Consider the following 21,190-nt stretch of genomic DNA (forward strand, 5'->3'; position numbering starts at 1 on the left):
ATGCCAGGGAGGAAAGAAGGGAATGGGTGTGTTGGTGAGCACCCTCATAGAGGCAGGGAGAGAGGAGATGGGATAGGGTGTTTCCGAAGGGGAGACCTGGAAAGGGGAAAACATCCAATCCAAGAAAATATCCAATACATTTTTTTTAATTTTTACAAATCCTAATTTATGTATGTAGGCATCATAGCTCAAGAACATAAACGAGAAAGCTGGGAACAACACCCTCTTAGCAGAGGAACACCACTCTCTGCTTGTCTCAGTGAACTCAGCCTGAATTTGGTCAATCTCCAGATACCCCGCCACTCCCCAGCAAGGGCGCAGACCACCAGCTGAGGCTGCACCACTTACCCTGCTGCTCGAGGCTTTATTCAGCAACCGAAGGTTTTAAGTCTTTGTGCTTCCACGATGAATTGTCTTTCTGTATTTTTTAAGTTCTGTGAAGATTAACTTCCGTATTTTGATAGTGATTACACCAAATTTGTAGGCCGCCTTCAACAAGACGGCATTTTTACTATACTAATTCTGCTAGTCCACCTTTTGTCTTTTAATTTTCCTTTTTATAGTTTTTATTAAAGAAGCTTTTCACCTTCATAACTAGGTTTAGAACTTTTACTATTTCTTGAGGCAGCTGTGAGTGAGGTTGTGCCCCTGATTTCTTTCTCAGCAGTTCGCTGTGGAGCACAGAAAGGCTGCCGGCTTTCTCAGTGTCACTTTTGTGTCCTCCTACTTTGCAGTACTTGCTTCCCAGGTCTAAAATCTTCCGGTCCCGCCTTTAGGTTGCCCTACGGATGGGATCCTATCATGGGCCACCATACTGTTTTTTCTACCTGTGATTATATTTAAGTTTAGCTTAGAATAAAAGTCACGACAGGAGTGATAGAGAGACGGCTTGGGCTCTAAACTGCCTGCTGCACAGAACCAGGTGAGGCCGAGGCTCAGTGGCACCTGTGATCCCAGCACTGGCTGGGAGGAGGGAAGGAAAGGTGAGCTCCCGGTGCTCACGGGCTAGCAAGCCTTGTCAAATCCACAGAGTGCAGGTTCAAAAGAGACCGTCCCCCAAAATAAATAAAGGTAGAGGATACTGAGTTAAGACAATGGGCATCGACCTCTGGCTTCCACTACCACATGTACACACGCGCACACACAAACACACACACACACACACACACACACACACACGAGAGTTAAAAGAAGTTTTCATGTTCTTTGGTACCTAAAAGAGTCAAGGTTAAGGAAGGAACTCATCTTATTATATAGGGCAATGGCATATGTTTGAGACCTTAATATAAGGCCCAGATTTTACAGAGAAATTTCAATGTCATAACACTTGACATAATCTAAATAGGGATTAGGCTGCCCATTTCTGACTCTTTGGAAATACCTTTAATGACTAATAATTCAGCATTTTTCTAGAACGCCCAAGTCAACACAATGTGGCAAGGCCAAAGAAAACGCTCGATGATCAAGTCACAACAAGTCAACACAATGTGGAAAGGCCAAAGAAAACGCTCAAAGATCAAGTCACACCAAAAAATACTGTGAGGTGTTGTGAGGACAAGGACTACTTCCTTAATATTAAGCCATATGTTGAGAACGGAGTCTGCCCACCCATCACAAGCTTCTGTATGTTACCTAATCCAAGAATAGCTTAAACACCGATTAATAAGGCTCTCTTCATAACTTAATGCATACACTGATGCAATCTTCACAAGAGAAATATAAAATAAAGTAGGAAAAGTCAAAAGAATTATACAAAAATATTTTTAAAATTTCAAATGTAATTATTCTAAATTATATCTACCTGAAGGACGAAAACAAATTACCTTCTGATTTGTGATGAATTAAATTACGTTCCTGATTAAGGGTTTTCTTCTCTGCTTTTAAGATCACTCAAAAGTGTCACAGCTTTGTATGTTGGTCCAAACTGCTGATTTATACATTATAAAATACAAACGCCATGCAAATATGCTAAGTGGACTGCAACTGCCACCTCACTGGCTGGAGCTAGAGAGTCTCCCAATCATTTCTACAGATTTCTAGAGTAGAGCAGGCTAAAAAAGCATGGTCCTGCCACATATATAAACTATAAAACAATTGGCTTTGTATTTTACAGAAATACAATTTTAACAATTAAAAAAACCCCACAATTATTAGAACAGTAACTCTAAGACTTTCCCCATGTATCCCCCAAAGTAATGATATATGTAGGGTGTTTTGTTTTGTTTTTTCTTTCTGAGCTCACAAATAAATTAAGTGTACCATGGCATTAGACGTAATTCTGCATCTTTTGCCACATACTCCGAAGAATAAGATTACTGGTCATGAAAGTATCCAAGCTTCTAATCCCGGCTTTTGGAGTTAACTTAGAATATATCCACTCAAGAGGCTAGAGAATCAGGAATTAAAGTCATCTTTGGCTACCTGGTAGGTTTGAGGCTAATCAACCTAACAACCCTAACAACAACAATAACAAAATGAAACGCCTTAGAATTTCCTCAGACTCAGCTGGACAACAGTAAGGTGAGCATAAAGTCCGGAGTTCAGAGCCCTGGAACTCACACTAAGTTGAGCATGCATGGTAATGTACATCGAATCCCAGGGCACCAGATCGGGAGGCAGGGACTCACCAAAGCAAGCTGGTTAGCCAGACAAGCAGAATTGGCACGCTCCATACTCAGCTAGAGAGCCTGCCATAGTACAGAAGATGGCAAGTCTTCCTTGATCCCTCACGGGAACACACAAACATATGAACACAAACCACAAACACATACAAGAAAATTTTGCACAGACTAATAAACGGTAAAAAAAAAAAAAAAATCAGGTATAGGGTTGCATGCCTGTAATCACATTTGGGAAGCTGAGGCAGGAAGATCAGGAGTTAGAGGCCAGCATCTATTATGTAATAAGACTCTATTTCAAATAATGTAACAAATGCCAACACACCAACTAGACTGCAAAGTGGTCCTTCCCACCGGCACACTTAGGTCTTGGTAACTCTCACATTCTTTCCTGTTGTCTTAGTCAGGGTTTCTAGTCCTGCACAAACATCATGACCAGGAGACAAGTTAGGTCAGAAAGGGTTTATTCAGCTTACACTTCCACATTGCTGTTCATCACCAAGGAAGTCAGGACTGGAACTCACACAGGGCAGGAAGCAGGAGCTGATGCAGAGGCCATGGAGGGATGTTCCTTACTGGCTTGCTTTCCCTGGCTTGCTCAGCCTGCTTTCTTATAGAACCAAGATTACCAGTCCAGAGATGGTCCCACCCACAATGGGCCCTCCCCCCTTGATCACTAGTTGAGAAAATGCCATACAGCTGGCTCTCATGGAGGCATTTCCTCAAGGGAGGCTCCTTTCTGTGATAACTCCAGCCTGTGTCAAGTTGACACAAAACCAGCCAGTACACCTAACTTCCATGGATCCCCAAAGCCAGGGAAGCACCTAATGCTTCCAGTATCCCAAGTGTATTTCTTCATGGAGTTAAAGATTTTAGAGCAATCCTCGGCTGTCACTGGGAACCAAGACGTCCCCTGGGTTCCATGTGATCAGGCAGTTGGGTGCAGCTGGCTCGTCCTCTCAGCCTTAGTCATCTCTAACAGAGCCTTCCAGTGTATGGACACGGAGAGTAGGAAAAAAAAACCCCTAAAAGTTGATGAGATTTTAGCATTTGTGGGCCTCACTCTAAACTGTAGTGTCCTAAAGCTCCTAACCACTTAGCCATGGTATATCACTATATCTGTGCATATAAATTCCACCTTAAGTCATTCCACCTTAAATCATGTTCAAACAAGCCATGTCCTCCATGGAAACTGCTGAACAAAATTAAGCTTTTGTTTCTGAAGAAAGAGAACAGAGTCTGACCCCAAGGTAGAAATATGTATTTATAAACTGGAGTTCTGGGAACAAGTAATGATTCTGTCATAAGAAAAAAAAATGTTAGAACATCACTTACAAGGTTCTTTTTCAAAATCCGAGGCAATGTATAATGTGTGTAACATAAGATCCAATTAGGTAACAGCCTTGAGTGTGAAACACGTCTGTGTCAGCGGGTGTGGGCTGGTGCACACTACAGGCACTGACACACCTCGTTCACTGCCACCTGTCCATTCTGTTCTCCCACTCCCTCCATCTCACACTGCTTGACCCTTCCTACAGCACCAACAAGTGTGCCAAAGGAAACAGTAAGACCAGTCACCCACCAGCACTGCCCCAAACCAGTCACAAACCAGGCACGTGTCACCTAACACAGCCCAGGTGAAACCACAGTGTATGTGGATAGCACCAACAACTACCACTGTATGAGAGACATTAACGGAGTCAGGTAGACATAGAATCAAATCTCAGCCTTACCACTTAGAAGAACATTTTTTTTTAAACTATAGAATAGAGATACTACTAACCACCTTATGAACTTATGCATGGCTCGTTAAACCGTGGGTCATAGTCCCATAGCTGAATATGGAGGTCATGAAAAATCCACCAACAATATAATGTTTCTGCACACCAACAACACGGTGACTCTCAAGTTCTGGCAGCACGTACTCATGTTGCATGATGGGACTTCACTGCAGCCTTATTACTGAACACACAACATGTACACTTTGCCCTCTGCACGTACTTAGACCACACACCAATGAATACCACTTGAAACACCCTGGCTAGGATTTGAGACTACTCTACATGATGAATTGCAGCGTGTTTACTGTACACAAACTCTCCTGTTCTTATAGAAACATCACAATTTAGTAGTGGGAAATAATTAATTTTAGTATTTTATTTTTGCTGTCAGTTCTCAAACTGTAAGTATCAAATCCGTGTACCTCTAGATTATATATAGAATATTTGTGTTTTTAAATTACTGTTTGACTGGAAGGCAGAGGTGAGTGCATCTCTGTGAGTTCAAGACCAGCCTGGTCTACATGGCAAGTTTCCAGAGCAACCAGGACTACATAGAGAGACTGTAGGGTGGTCTGAATGAGAATGGTCTCCATAGGCTCATATTTTGATCCCCAGTTGATTGGCTGTTTAGGAAAGAGTAGGAGGTGTGGCCTCGTTAGAGGAGGTGTGACCCTGAGGGTGAGCTCTGAGGTTTCAAAAGGTCATACAGACCCAGCCTCTTGCTCTTTCTGCCTCTGTTTTATGGATCAGATGTATGCTCTCAGCTACTGCTCCAGTACCACGCCTGCCTGCCCCCATGGTTCCCAACGTGACAATCATGTGCTAACCCTCTGAAACTGTGAGCAAGGCCCCAATTATTTGCTTTCTTTTATAAGTTACCCTGGTCCTTGTATCTCACCATGGCAACAAAACAAAGAAAGCCTGTGTCAAAAATCCAGAAAAGAAAAATAAAATTGCTGTTTGAGGGCTAGAGAGGTGGCTCAGCATTAAGAGTACTGGCTGGTCTGACAGAGGACCGAGGATGGGCTCCCAGCATCCACACAGCATCTTGTAACCATCTATAACTCTAGTTCCAGGGGATCTGATGCCCTTTTGGCCTCCGTGGGCACTGCATTCACATGGTACACATGCATACGTGTAAACACACGCATACATCAGATGACAAACAGATCTTTAAAAATTGATGTTTGAGTTGCTGGTTTGGGTTCCATAAAAACTATTAAGAAAGGCTCACTGATGAATTTTGTCTTGGGATTAGAACAGAACTTCCAGTAAGTTTGGAAATGGCCTTAAACATACTTCTACCATCCTGTGCTACATATTGGGATCAAACAGAATTCTCATCACTGATATCATTTGTGATTTATTATCGGTAATTGTTTGAATTCTATATCTATTTTATATACTTATACATCCAAAGTGGCATAAAAATTACTTAGGCACACAGGGTTGGGAGTAGAAAAGGCTTAAGAAGCCGTGCTTATAGAATTTTCAAAGATCAAATGACAGTGCAAGGTCAGATGTCAGCAGAATGCTTGGCTTTCATTCACCATTCAGTAAAACTTTATGAGACATCAGCCAGATCCCATGCCAGGGTTGGACATGCAGTATTTACACACTAAGCAACAGTTAATTTTATTACTTCCACTAATCCATTTTCTGTTGACATAATGAAATTCCTCAGACTGGCACTTTATAAACAGGCTCATTTAGCTCATGGTTTTGGAGGCTCAGTGTCTAAGATTAAGTAGCTCTCAGTAGGTCTGGAGGCTTGCTTGGCAATATTCTAACACAAAAAGGAAATATGGCTGAGTATATAAGGCACCAGTTACACAGGGTGACGACCTTTAGTTTTTCTGAGATAATGTGAGACCACCATTAATCTCTTCTGATTGTGGTGGTGATGGCATGGCCTCATTAGCATGCACTTCACCTCCAACACATCAGACACCAGGTTCACTCACCAGCACAACAATCTTTGAGGGGCACATGGAGAACACAGTACATCCTTACAAATGCCTTCTGAATTCCAGCCAAGAACTCAGAGATAAGTCTTCCGATTCGGAAGTGTGTGACAAACTGCCAGCTAACCCCAGACATTCATTTTTCCTTTTACATAGAAATAGGCCATATGACCTTGCGGTATACAGCAGTCTTCCATGTGGGTTTAAGCTCTGCCTAGTGTATTGTCAGGTAAAGCATCACACGGTGGCTTACAGAAATTCCCTTAGGAAACTACACATGTACACTCTGTCCAGTTCACCCTTCCTCAGGCTCCTAGAACCCTGGTTCTTTCTCAGATTTATCACAGTGTCTTAGTTTCTTTTCCTGTTGCTGTGATAAAACACCTTGAGGCAAAAGCAACTTAATGAAGAACTGTTGATTGCAGCTCATGGTTTACGGGCCCATCACGGCAGGGAAATCACTCAGCTTGTGGTAGTTGGTCACACTACATCCACAGTCAGGGTGCTGAGAACTGTGAATGTAAACCAAGCTCAGTGAATGGTACTGCTCACGTTTAGAGTGGGCCTTCTCACTTCAATTAACCTCAGGAAAAAACCCTTCCCAGGGACACCCAGAGGCTAACCTAATCTAGATAACCCCTCACGAGTGTGTCCAGAGGCTTATCTCAAGGACAATTCTAGACCCTGTGAAGCTGGCAATATTAACGGTCACCACAGCCATGCAGGGCAGAAGAACAAAATGAAGGAAGCCTCTATTCCTGACACTGAGCGTCACCCCAGCTCTGGACTTACGGTGAAAATTAAGTTTTCATCTTCTGTCACTCAGAGCTAATATTAATCTTAAGATGTAACCTGACTTTAAGAAAATGGAGGATTCTTGAGAGAAGAATAACTACTTTTTTTTTAAGATTTTAAAATCCTATATTAGGAGCCAGATAAAGCTCTCTCTGAGGGGCTCTGCCAGAGCCTGACAAATACAGAAGTGGACGCTCACAGCCATCCACTGGACTGTGCATAGGGTCCCCAATGAAGGAGACAGAGAAAGGGGTTTGCAGTCCCATAAGAGGAACAACAATATGAACTAGCCAGTACCCCCAGAGCTCCCAGGGACTAAACCACCAACCAAAGAGCAAAATGGTGGGACTCATGGCTCCAGCTACATATGCATCAATGAGAGGAGAGGCCCTTTGTCCTGTGAAGGCTCTATGCCCCAGTGTGGGGGGAATGCCAGGGCCAGGAAGGGGTAGTGGGTGGGTTAGTAGTGGGGGGACGATAGGCGGAGGGTATTTTTATAAATAAAATATCCAATTAAAAAAGAAATCTAAAAAAGATTTTTATTTATTTAATGTATGTTAGTACAATGTAGCTGTCTTCAGACACACCAGAACAAGGCATCAGATCCCATTACAGATGGTTGTGAGCCACCATGTGGTTGCTGGGAATTGAACTCAGGATCTCTGGAAGAGGAGTCAGTGCTCTTAACTGCTGAGCCATCTCTCCAGCCCAAAGAATAACTCTTGACAATAATTCTCACCTTCAGGAGAAAAGACGACACCAAGGTAGGAAACAGCAGATAGCAGAGTAAGCTCGGAGCTCTGGAGCCTAGGGTTCCACTCTCTGTGTCAACATCTGACAAGCTATTTAACCAGCTTCTTGTGAGAAGTACATGGCACACCTCTGACAAAGGCTGCCTGCCTATCTGGAGGAATGTGGACCAGAGGTCTGCTCTCCTCAACACTGGGATAGCTAATACAGCCATGGCTGCTGAATGGTGCTTCAGTCAAAACCAAGCCACAGGACCACAGACAAAGGAATGGTTCCACAAAACGGTAACATTTAATGATATGGCTGGTCCAACTGTACACCAAGATGTTAGTATAGCAACAAAACTCTCTGATGATGTAGTTCTCAGAATTGAACTCTCTCCTTAAGAGTAACATGACTATATTTTAAGACCATGTGAGGCCAGGCATGGGGGAATACCCCAGTAACCCCAGCACTAGAGACACTGAAGCAGAAATGCTGAGATCACCCAGCCCCACGCGGTAAGACCTGTCTCAAACAAACAACAAAACCACTGAGTGAATCCTGTAGACAGTTCCACAACTTTCCCAGCACCTAGCTTAATGCTAAGACACAGGAAACAATTAGTGGAGAGAGGATGACCAGCGAGCTCTCCTGCTAGCGTCCCAAAGAGTTATAAAATAAAAGTAGGAAGAAGTTAGAAAAAACACAAATTATCAAGTATCCTACAGATGTCAACAATGTCTCTCATTGCTTAGAGAATTTCCATAGTAAAGCACAAGGAAAAAAAAACCCACTCAAGCAGGGTCTGGGGAGGTCTCTCTCTGTGTCTAAGACATGAAGCTGGATGTCCAAGAAGGTCAGAGAGCCAAGAATACACACAGAAGGACAGAACACCAGAGGAGACCCCCAGAGTGAACCCCAGACACTTCCAAAGCCTGTCCTTCAGCGTCGCTCTCTGCTCACCACACATGGCTGGAGAAAGAACCACCCCCAAGTCCTTAAGGAAGTGCTGCCTAGACCCACACGGGGCCCTGAGCCTTGCCTATAGCTCAGCAGCCAGAGTGGAAGACATGTCATTTATGGGGTGCTGAATAGCATTCTCTTAAGGACTTTCTCTCAGCATCTGGGGGTGGAGGCTAGTCTTAAAAGCAAATGTTTTGCCAGTCTTCACATGGGTTAAAAACATACTTGAAAGGATGCAACTTTTTCCAGTAACTTATCTGGTGGGGGGAGGGCGCCTGGAGGGGGATGAAAATGGCCCCATAGGCTATAGGAAGTGACACTATTAGGAGGTGTAGCCTTGTTGGAGGGAGTGTGTCACTGAGGGGTGGGGGTGGAGCTCTGAGGTTTCAGAAACTCAAGTCAAGCCTATTGGCTCACTGTCTCTTCAGGCTGCCTGCAGATCCAGATGCAGAACCTGTATGCTGCCATGACAATGATGAGCTAAACTATAAGCCAGCCAATGAGATGTTTCCCTTTATAAGAGTTGCTGTGGTCACGGTGTCTCTTCACAGCAACAGAAACCCTAACTAAGATTGGGGGTAGGAAGGGAGCTGGAATATTTATAGGAACACAAGAATTTCCTGGACCCGATCAGTTAAAATTCAGAACAATTAGGATGTACCAAGAAAGTATCCAGCATACAAAGGAGAACTGCTATTTTCCCATTTTTCTAAAATAATTTTCTTGAAATTTTACTGAAAATTAAATTGTCCTTAAGACACGAACAAATCATCTTAATCGCTCTCATTTTGTATGCTAATTTGAAAACTGTGGAAATACTAACATTTCTAAGGCGAACAACACCATAATTAAAAGCACAAGCTCTAGAGACAAGAAAACTGGAGTCCAAATTACTCCTCACTTCTCTTGAAATTCTTAGGAAATTCTTAGACCATCTCTCAGGTTCAGCTGATTCATCCAAAAAATGGATATAGTATTTCCTACACAGGGCTGCTGAAAGACCTCACTCTAAACAGAACACCAGGCAAAGTGGCATAAGCCTTTGATCTCAGCGCTTGAGAGACAGGCAGAACTCTGAGTTCAAGGCCAGGCTGGTCTATATACCAAGTTCCAGGCTGTCAGAGTTACACAGTGAGACCCTGTATCAGAAAAAGAAAAAAAAAGTTGCCATGCCATCACACATTCAGCCAAAACCACTCGGGATTTCACACATGGCGGGGGACACAGAGACACCAGACATACAAAAGAAAAGCGGCCTCAAGGCTTCCCAATATTGAACCCACATTCAAAGTTCATCTCAAGTACACATTTCATATTCCATTTCTTAATTTCTAAGTAGAGCAATTATTTTAAGGTCCTCCTACAAAATCTAAAAAGTTTTCAGGTTCAGCCAATTAAGGTATGTCTGAGAAATATTTAAGAGTTGAAAAACGTGTTAAAACTTTAATTTAAAAGCAACCTGCAATTAACATCACCTTTCAAAATTCTCAAATTAACAGACTGAATTATATACAGACATTTAAGGTGGACCAATCTCTTATTATGATAATTTCTGTCAGACAGGTTGAGCCAATAGACACAAGGAATTAAAATCAAGTTCCAGTTTGTATTTCATCTGCTCGTCCACTTAGAGGATGACAGATGGCTGAAATAGTCACCCCACTAATAAAAATTTGCATATTCATTTGGAATCTAACTTAGTCATAACTCTATAAATTCATTTTATGAATTGTACTACATAGCTGCTCACTTCATTCAAGGTCACCCAAACCCCTTCTCTCAAAGCTTAGTCCCTAAGCCAATACCGGGGTCACCGGGGAGCTCTCTATGATGACAGGATCCACTTCCCACACCAGTCTGTTCTGACGGAGGAAGAATTTGCATTTTAACAAAATCCCTACAGGACAACAGAGAACACCAAAGCCTGAGTGGCATAGCTATAAACTGGGGTGAGTTTGGGGTTTTATTTTGGCATTTCTGTTTGTTTGTTTGTTTGGTCACTCTTACAAAAAGTTTATTTGCTTCCAAATTGTATGACATATAATAACAATTCAGAGACATAACTAGAATCAGCGGGTTGAACCTCTGTTGACCTTAACGTGGCCTTTCCTCTCAGCTGGGACTTCCAGTCAGAGAAGTCTTGTGCTATTTCTCTCTCTCTCTCTCTCTCTCTCTCTCTCTCTCTCTCTCTCTCTCTCTCTGGCTTTTCGAGACAGGGTTTCTCTGTATAGCCCTGGCTGTCCTGGAACTCACTTTGTAGAGCAGGCTGGCCTCGAACTCAGAAATCCGCCTGCCTCTGCCTCCCGAGTGTTGGTTTATCTTTCTCTTAAATGGACAGTTCTGTCCGTGTGTGGCCACTGTGATTAGCATCTTCTCTGGGGCAAAATATCTACACATATGGAACCAAGAGAGTAGAGACTCTCCATAATTTCTGGGGGTGGGGGGACTTAAAAAATCAAAATAGGTTTATTAACAGTTGAATTTGAAACATGCCATAGGAGAAAAAAATCTACCAGAACTATCTTATTATAATAAAGTTCTGCATTTCACCTAACACATAGTTTTATTATAGGGACCAAGCCAAGTGTTTTTTTTTTTAAAGAAATTCACATGGGACTTGGATTTTTATACAATAGTCATGGTGCCTATAAAACAGAACGAATCTTACTTCTCTTTCATTTAAAAGGAAAACATGACAGACCTAGGCTGAAGCTGACCACAGCAGGCAGGACGGCTGGGCAGAGATTCAAAGCAAGGTACAAATGTCCAGTTTTCAAAAGCTGTGCAGACGCCAACCACATCTCTTGCCACTGTGGCCATGGTGCTGTGTCAAGCATTTGAAAGCCGCTGAAAAGTGCTGTTCCTTACAAGCAATTATGAGGAGCTTTGCAAAGGAAAGGTAAAAACTGTAATAATGGTTGACTTCTTAAAATGGCCAAAATGGCCATGCTCTGGGCTGCAATCTAAGAATTACCTACACAAGTCTGAGCCAGCGCACCCAACACAGAGAAAAGGGTTGAAAAGGATTAAAGAGTGGTTAGGAGAAATTATCAGGGAGCCTCCTGGAGCAGTCTTGGAAGTCAAACGTGTCCTTTAACATCCCTGGCTTTCTATAAGATCCAATTATAGATCCGTCACGCCGGCACTTAACTTCTCCTCACTCCAGTTTGCATTTTTGCCCTATATCTTATTTAGGATACAGAGTTCCACAAGAGCACAACAAAGTATTTAATGATTTTTAAAATGGGCCTAAATAGATTGATTTCAAGTTTTAGAGCACCCTTTACGCTAATATTCCAGAATGTTATGAATAATTCACAACACTCTATTTCTATCCACATTCTCAGCCGAGGCTCTCACAACGGTGCGCCTGGCTCAGACTCATGTTCACCTCAGTTACTTCTCAATCCACATCAGTCTGGCTTCTACACCCCTCCCTCACTCAAACCCCTCTTTCTAATGACCACGGATAACCTTCACACAGCCAAATACAATGGCCACCGCCATTACTTTCCTATACTTGACAGTACCACTCCACAAACTTTAAGCAAGCATTCTCTCTCCCTCTTGAGAGAACTCCCTCTAGCACTAGTGACCCTTCATTCTCCCAGGTACTTTGCAATTCTCTGGCCCTTGTCAATCTGCCAGGTTCTGGCACTTCTAGGTGACGTACAGTTGCTGCACTACCCTGGGACTAGGCCATGGACTCTCCACTAACCTCATGACTGTATCACCTCCCCGAGGCTGACTCATGCCTTCACACCTCCAGCCCAGACCGGCTGAATCCGGAACATTTCCACTCAGCTGAGTACAACCGGCTTTTCCTCACACATGTTAAACTCGACACAAGCGAATCTGACGTCTCTGATCTGTTTTCCCTCCACTGCATCCTGTTTCCCTTCAGTTGCTTCTGCCAGAAAGTGAATGGCTCTGCCCTCGCCTCTCACATTCCATCAATCACCAAGCCCTTTTATTTCTATCCTCCACATTATCCGTCCCATTCCCCATCTACAGTGTCACCTCCCAACAGGCCCGAGGTGTCATTATCTTCTGTCTTCCCGAACTCACTGATACTGTCCTCTAATTCCATCTATAAAGACAGCGTGATTTATCAAAGAAGAGAATGATTAAAACCTTTCCTATGGCTTTCCCTATAGGCTTCTAAAATAATATTCACAAGACACCCATCTTCCTGTCCAGACATCCTCACCAATTACCATCACTCCCTGGGTTCCCTAAGCACCAACCTTTTGGTTTCTCTCTCTACCAGACCTGCTAGGGTTTCCTCAGATTTGGAGCCTTTCACATGTTACACCTTCATTTCTCTATTTTATCTTACCCACAGCTATCCAAGAACACATTAAAAACCACAGAGGACACTATGAAGTAAGATCATTATTTTACACCTGTTTTGTCTCTATCACAATTATTTAAACATAACATTTCTATTTTTACAATAAACAAGGCTCAGAAAAGCTAAGAGCTTAACCAAGAACATGGAAATCCAACATCAGTGCTAGATTTAGGGGCTGGCAGTGTTGCTCAGTGGTAAAACACATGCTTAGCACACAAGGAGGCCTCAGTCCAACCCTTGTACCAAAATAAAAACAGGTAGAATTCAACTTTAGTCTTGTGTAGGTGCTTGACTACCAAAGTGCATGACAATTTAGCTGTGAATGATTTAATTATCCGTGCTACAATTTACATGGCTATCTGGGTAAATACTATGCCCTCAGAAAACTAGGATCAGTGGGTCGAAGGACATAGCTCTGGGATAGGGCACTTAGATCCCCAATACCGTAAGAAAGCAAACAAAACCATTCATAACAGCACAGACCACTTGGAACTTGCTCCATGCGAAATCATCTCTAGCATACTGAACTGTGTCTAGCATGCAATCCATGTTCAATCAATAATTGTTGAATATATGAGTGTTTATCTTACCCTTGGATAATTATTTTGAAAACGAAATGAGTTACAACTATACCTCCTACTCCTACTCAGACACAAAGTTCCTGGGTTAGAAGTCATTCCCTCCAGTCCTTGCACAGGCCCTATGTGGCTGCTGGACAGGGTCTGCCCCTCCTCCCCTGGGGATCTGGCAGCTGCCCATCCTTCCTGCCCTCAGGCCTCACCTTCCATGTGGGCGAGCCCGCTGCAGCAGCTTCCGAGCTAGGCCCAGGGGACCCCACGTTGTCCAAGAGCATGAAGCGACCATAGCGCTTCAGAGACCACTGGGAGACTTCGCCTGGAAGTCCGAGGCCGGAGGCCACATTTCCCGCTTCAGACATGCCTGTCAAAGGTCCTGGAAAGCCCGCCTCCACGTGATAGCTGACGACAATCAGCTAGCCAATCAGGAAGCACGGCGCTCAAAGCTCACGCTTCTCCAAAACGGAAGCAGAGGATTCCACTACGGAAGTGTGGTCTTCGCTGGTTTTAGGTTTTGTTTTTGTTTGGTTTTTTGTTTGTTTGTTTGTTTGTTTGTTTTGTTTTGTTTTTTAATGGTGGGCGTCCAAGAGAGATTGTCTCCACTCTGCTTGCAAGTGAGGCTATTATGCCTACAATTTGGAAGATTTCAGCACCATCATGGGAGTCTTCACATTCTCTCAAGGCAGCCCACGCAAGCGTTCATCTGCCTGAGCCTTGAGAGATTTCTCAAACTGGCCAACTTCCTCATAACCACTAAACCCTGGGACTAGACCGGCTCTCTAGGGTGTCTCTGTCCTCACAGCAGTATCACAGATGATGGCGTCTCTTCACATCCTACCTCAAATCCAGCACAACGGAAAGGGCAATTCTGGAACCATGACAATTTGCTCATCAACCGTACCCCAGAACATTCTCCTTCCTTTTGTCACCAGAAGAGAGGCACAGATGGGTAGGGGGTGGCCAAGCATCTGAGAATGTGCCCCCATCAAACAGCAAGCAGATGACATTTCTGCGTGATTTATAGCCAGCAAAAAATTTCCACAGCTGTAATTTCATTTATCCTCCCAACAACCTTGTAGCCAGTTAAAGAAGCACACACCCCAGAACTGATGGTGGCAAAATACATTCCGGAGAGCAGATGTGGTTTATCAATGGGCACAGCCAGTGAATGGCAGAGCACAAATACAACTGTGGACTCCACGGTCTCTTCATATGTCAGCCCCACTTATAAAGAATCTGGTATTTATACAATCTGTGTCAAATCAGAACAATGCATTCAGAGGATGGAGGCTGTGTTAACCAAACACATGAAGTAAAAAGAAATAGAAAATTTTAAAGTTTTTAAAATTGAGGTTTATTTATTTATTTATTATGTGTTGAGACAAGACCTCATTTTGTAGCCTAGGCGGATCTGAAACTTGAGATGAGTCTGCCTCAGCCTCCTGAATATTGGGATTGTAGCCAAGAGCCATCAAACCTGGCTCAATGGAAACAGTTTATAGACTACACAGTTAATGTTTAGAGAATGTTTGGGAAAGTGGTAATAATTGTACACTACAAAGCATCAACTATCTGTAGTGTGCAAAAAAAACTATGCTAGTTAAGGCTGGAGAGATGGCTCAGTGGTCAAGGGCACTGGCTGCTCTTCCACAGGTCCTGAGTTCAATTCCCAACACCGACATGACGGTTCACAACCATCTCTAAAGGGATCTGATGCCCTCTTCTGGCATGTAGGTGGACATGCAACAGAACACTCATACACAAAGTAAATAAGTTAAAACAAAACAAAACAAAAACAAAAGCAAACTATACTAGTCAGCAATTGATTACAGAAATGGTTACCTATTATTTTCAGATGCACATCTAGCCTCTGGGACCTAGTAAGGAAGATGAAGCATGGTGCAAACACACTCATTTGTCTAAGGTTACATGCCCAGTGGACAGCAGAGCCATGGAAGAACTGTGGGCTTTCCTAAGGAAAGATGAGGAGATTGGCATCCTGTGGTGTAGAGTGTGACAGGGCTTGAGTAGAGAGGTGGCAGCATAGGTTCTAGGAAGCAAAGCCCCGTTTTAAAGAAGAGGGGATTTGGGGCAAAAGAGCACACAACAGCCATGAAGGAGTGTGGATTGTACTCGGCAGGCAGTGAAGAATGTGGAAATTTGCATCAGCAACTGGCATCCATAGTGGTGGTCCAGGCAGATAAATCTCTCCAAGACAAATAAGATAAATTGGATTAAAAGCAAGGGGAAATTGTTATATACCAGTCTTGTTCATCCAGGAAAGCTTACGGAAAGGATCGGATTTTAGAAACTGCTTCTGCTGGTCCTTAAATGACACAGCAGTACTGTGCTTAGTGTGGTAGTAAATAGTAAAAGCTTGGTTTGAATCCCAGGTCTATGGCTTGCCCGCTGTGTGACCTTGGGGAAATCACTCAACCTCTCTGTAAAATAGGGTCATTAAACATTTCAGGACCATGACAAGATGAAATAAGAGCTTATGGGAGGAAACACTTGGTGAATTGTAAATTGGGATGTGTGTAAATTGTAAAGTGGGATCCTTTCTGTCCAGAGTTAAAGTGACTTTTCATGGGCCTGTTACAGGAAGGGAGCGTAGGAACAGAAGCCTGACATTGGGTCTCAGGGGCACTCACCTCCCAGGTCCAGGGCTGCAGCTGCTGTCAGACACCCTTCACAGGAACAGATGGGGCTCACAGTTGGGATCCTGTCAGTGCCCAAGGACACCCAGAGTCCTGCTGAGTTCCCACCTGCAAACTCCCTTCCTAGACAATACACCTGCATCCAGCTTTTGGGCCACCCTCATCTGCCAAGAGCAGGCCAGGCCTGCAGAGGGAGATTATGATAAAGCCACAGCCCAATGCCTGGGAGCTTGCACAAACTTACAGTATTAATGAGAGTCACTGGAGCAACCTGGAGACCCAGCACTGTGGAAGGTGCTTGAGATATGGTAGAGAGTAAAACTCAGTAGGTTTTTACCTTCTTCTAAGGCTTGCGCGCATGGGGGTTGGGAGGAGGGGGTCAGAATACTGAGCAAACCATTACATCTTTTTAACAGCCAAAGTGTCTTTTTTGTTTTTGGGGGTTTTTTTTTTTTTGAAAAAAGATACAAGTCAAATGTTTAATAAATATTATGCAACAAAAAAGCACAGATCTCTGATGTTTAGATAAGTTTGTGTTTTGTGTTGGGTTTATTTTCGAGATAGGGATTTTACTATGTAGCTCTGCCTGTTTTGGAACTGACTACCAGTCCTTATGTAGACGGGACTAGCCCAAAACTCTCTCAGCTCCACCTGTCTCTATTTCCTGGGTTCTGGGATTAAAGGTGTGCACCACCACACCTAGCCAATTAGGTGAATCTTACTACCTGTATAATTCATGCAACTACCCAAAAACAGATATGAAACATTTTTGAAACTCTTAAATTTCTTTCTCTTCCCAGTTATTGTCCACCTCACAAAACAAACAGCTAGCCTGGTCTAAGTTTGATCACTGCAGCTCTGCCATCCTCTCCCAGGACTTTACACACGTGAACATGTACATTATACACCCATTACATCTACTATTTCTTTTTTCCTTTTTGAGTCAGAAACTCATGTAGCTCAGGCTAATCTCTACCAAAGATGGCCTTTAACTCCTGACTCTACTGCCCCCAACTCCCAGGATGGTATTACAGACATCCACTGCCAAGCCCCCAGCTTATATCTGCTTCTTTTGTTCTGTGTAATTTCATTTCTGGGCTCTATCAATACTTTTTTAGTACCAAATAACATTCTATTGTATAGCTAGGTCACAGTTTCCTTTTTAAAAATTATCCCAGTGCTGTGGGGATGGACGCCAGGGCCTTGTGCATGCTGAGAAGTATCTACCGCTGACCTTCAAGCTCAGCCCACACTCTGTTTATTGTTCACCATTTGGGTTATTTTCCAGCAGGCTTTTTGTTTTCAGTTGTTATGAATATTCTCATACAAACCTTCCTTATAGTAGTAAATACTGCCATGAGCCTAGCTGTCTCTGAAGATAAAGTGAAGGGTTACTGAAGAAGATAGCTGACATCAGCTTCAAACCCCGATACACATGCACCCCACACAAGTGTGCCCCCACCACACACAGAAACCCATACATATGCTCAATATACACACCCCACACATGTGTGCCTACACACATGCATATGCAGAAAAGATTTATATCCCACGTAAGATAGGGATAAAAGCCCAGCTCCTCTTTGGGACGATCACGTGCCCACACTAGAGAGTTCTGACCCTGAGACAGGAGGACAAAGGAAGGCATAAGGAGCAACTGACAGCAGCACACCCTGTTCACTGTGGACAAGACAGGATTTTACTTTTACTTTTAGAAGGTAATATGTTATTGATTATGTCCCAAGAATCTATTTGTCTCTTATCCTCCTCACCCCTCAGGTGGGATAATGCTGAGATTCCTGTAATACCCTGTCTCCCAGCATTCCCTAGTGGAATGCAGCTCAGGTTGGTAATGATTCCTTTATGGCTAGCTCCCTTCTCCGTCCCTCTCAGTGTTTTCTGGGATCACCTCGCAAATGAACTATTTGGATTTGAGTCTGCCCCAGGTTCTGCTTCTCAATCACACTGAGATGGTAACAAACAGGAATGAGAGCTTCGGATTTAGTTTTAATACAGTTGCAGACAAGCAGATGGTGAAAGAGGAGTTAGGAAAGGAAAAAACCATTCTCAGAGCTGCAGGCCCTCCCATGTGTAACTGCTGCCTCCACGGCAGAATTGGTGACCCAGACTATTGAATGACAGGTGACTATGAGCTAACGAATCACCCTATTGCATAAACTCATGGATGGGGGATGTAATAAAAAAAAAAACTGCTGGGTGTGGTGGCACACGCCTTTAATCCCAGCACTCGGGAGGGAGGCAGGTGGATTTCTGAGTTCGAGGCCAGCCTGGTCTACAAAGTGAGTTCCAGGACAGCCAGGGCTATACAGAGAAACCCTGTCTCGAAAAACCAAAAAAAAAAAAAAAAAAAAAACCAAAAAAACAAAAAAACAAAACTGCCCCCCTCTCAGACAAGGCACCAGTGACAGACCAAAGTTTGAGCTGGTAAGCCTATGACTTCATTATGCTTTCTTGTAGATCATGGGTAAAGGGACATCCATAGAAATGTGAGTGATCCCAACGCAGCCACATCATGGTGGAAAGTCTCACCCGGTGATAGATGACAACTTCCCCATGGCTACAGAGATGGAGCCCTCCCTCCAGTTGCCTTTCCATAGTCTCTACACTCTAGCATCCCCACACTTCCAGACCACGGGACCAAACGCAACTGGGGCAGAATTACATTACAGCAGCAAGCTGGGAGGTGCCGCAGGGAGGGATTGAGATAGTAGGTGAGAGTCTAACATCCTTCCTGCTCCTCCTTTCATGAGGGGATCTCCACAATCTACCAGGCCCCTTTCCAGGGCTGCTTGTAGAAGGTCACAGCTGCTCTGAAAAAGATAATGGCTAATTTGCTTAGGACACTAGCTCTCTACAGCAGGCCCTCCTCTGAAATGGTTATTAGAAAAATTAAAGCACAGAAATTGGAAGAAAAAGATTTATTTCACTAAATGTCATTTTAATTCTTTTTATGTGTAACTATTTTGCAGGTGACATGAGACATAGAGAAGTGAGCAAGGTTTGGTGGAGGGCTTGCCTAATATGCTCAAAGCACTGGGTTGAATTCCCTATTCCCCCCAAAAACTGACTGGACATGGTGGCACATGGTGTAATTTCAGCACTCAGGAGATAGAGGCAGGAGGATCAGATCTTCAAAGTCATATTTGATTATATAGTGAATTTGAGGCCAGCCTACACTACATAAGACCTTCCAGAAAGAAGGAAGGGAGGCAGGGAGGCAGGAGAAAGGAAGGAAGGAAGGAAGGAAGAAAGGCAGGGAGGGAGGGAGGGAGGGAGGGAGGGAGGGAGGAAGGAAGGAAGGAAGGAAGGAAGGAAGGAAGGAAGGAAGGGGAAGTAGTTGAGAATCTGGCATGTCCTTTTCAAAACAGACTAGGAACTCTAGGCATCCCTTCTCCCGAGGATACTAAGTCAGCAAAGAAAATGATGGCTTCAGTGTCCTCACGTCCTTTGCATTGCAGGATGACAAAGACATCTGCACCTCTGCTCTGCCTGCTGGGTTCCCTGGCTACAGCACACAGGGTGTTTGAGAAACGCAGAGCATTGGTCTGTGGCAGTGGGGGATTTTCCCATAAAACCCTGTTCTCATCACAATAGCCAATGATCTGTCTCCATAATGTCAGACCCCAGGTGGCTGCGTGCGGAGGGGTGTTCCCGTGGAACTTCATGATCACAGCTAGAAAGCAATTATGTTCATTCCTACTCTACCCTTTCATGTGCAAGGACCAGCTGTCCTACTGCAGGTAATTGAAGGGACTTCAGGGTGACACAGACAGCTCCAACTTGTTTGCAGGCTGCAGCTCATTGGCACAACATGAAAAGAAATTAACACTGACTTTGCCCATTCATTAAAAGTCCCTAGAATAACAGGCTAGTTAGAAACGTGCTCACCGGCTGGTACATTTGGAAGTACGCTTTGCAAAGCTGTGTTAGAACCAGAGAGAGGAAATAAAATGAAGCCGGACAGAAAGACTACACAGACTCACAACCAGCATAGAAGGAATTGGAATCAGAGAAACCTGGAAATTAGAAAAACCTGGCACGGTCTCAACTTGGTGAAGGGCTGCAGATATTAATATGGAAGAAATGGATGATTTAAATCACCTTGAATGTGCAAAGGGCTAACCTGGGGGAAATGGCTAACACTCTTCCTATCCTAATATCCGGATGTAACGGAGCAAACAGGAAAGTGGAAATTTAACATCTGAAAATCTTCCCTGGTAGCTGTTCTATCTGGGATGTTTCTAACTGTGTCACCTACACTGTCAAATACTGGAGCAGAGTGAATAGACCCCTCTAGAACTCTAGTCCAGTTTGATACACTGCCTGTTTTCAGCCTTGCTCCATCCCAGGAGAAATCATTTTACCCAGCTCTATAGTAGACTGGGGTGGTTAAGATTTGCAATTCACACCTCAGACAGATGAACACACCCTGAAGGAAAAGGCTCTGTGTTGGACAGTGACTCAGCATTCTGAGCTTTGTCGCTGTTGAGATAATTTGAATAATTTCGCCTGCAGCCACTGAAGGCACACCACACCTCCAGCAGAAGTTAAGCAAGCACCCAGAGAAGCTGGCAGGTCAGGTTTAGGGCGACCACTGGGGGTGATCAGGGATACTTGTGCTGTTTGCCTGCACGAAACACTTTGTCTTTGAGGGCATCCCAATGTACTTTTAGAATGAAAATCCCCTCCTTCAGGAAAATTATATATGTATATATAAAATTATATGTTAT

The 21,190-nt window shown here is 43.7% G+C and overlaps 1 protein-coding gene across 7 annotated transcripts in view; it reads right to left on the minus strand.

The window, feature by feature from the left end:
• Positions 1–21,190, minus strand: part of Rec114 (REC114 meiotic recombination protein) — a 169,851-nt gene that overhangs the window by 74,543 nt on the left and 74,118 nt on the right. For 5 of the 7 annotated variants that reach the window (XM_011242821.2, XM_011242822.2, XM_011242820.2 and 2 more), the window contains exon 1: positions 13,989–14,165. The exons of 1 other annotated variant lie outside the window; for it this stretch is intronic. In XM_011242821.2, the coding sequence (XP_011241123.1) occupies positions 13,989–14,144 (156 nt within the window). In that variant the 5' untranslated portion in view covers positions 14,145–14,165. Of the gene's footprint in view, positions 1–13,988; positions 14,166–21,190 lie in introns of those variants that run through there. One more of the 7 variants, NM_028598.1, reaches the window with a different exon arrangement.

Source organism: Mus musculus, chromosome 9, assembly GCF_000001635.26.
Source record: "Mus musculus strain C57BL/6J chromosome 9, GRCm38.p6 C57BL/6J".
NCBI lineage: Eukaryota > Metazoa > Chordata > Mammalia > Rodentia > Muridae > Mus > Mus musculus.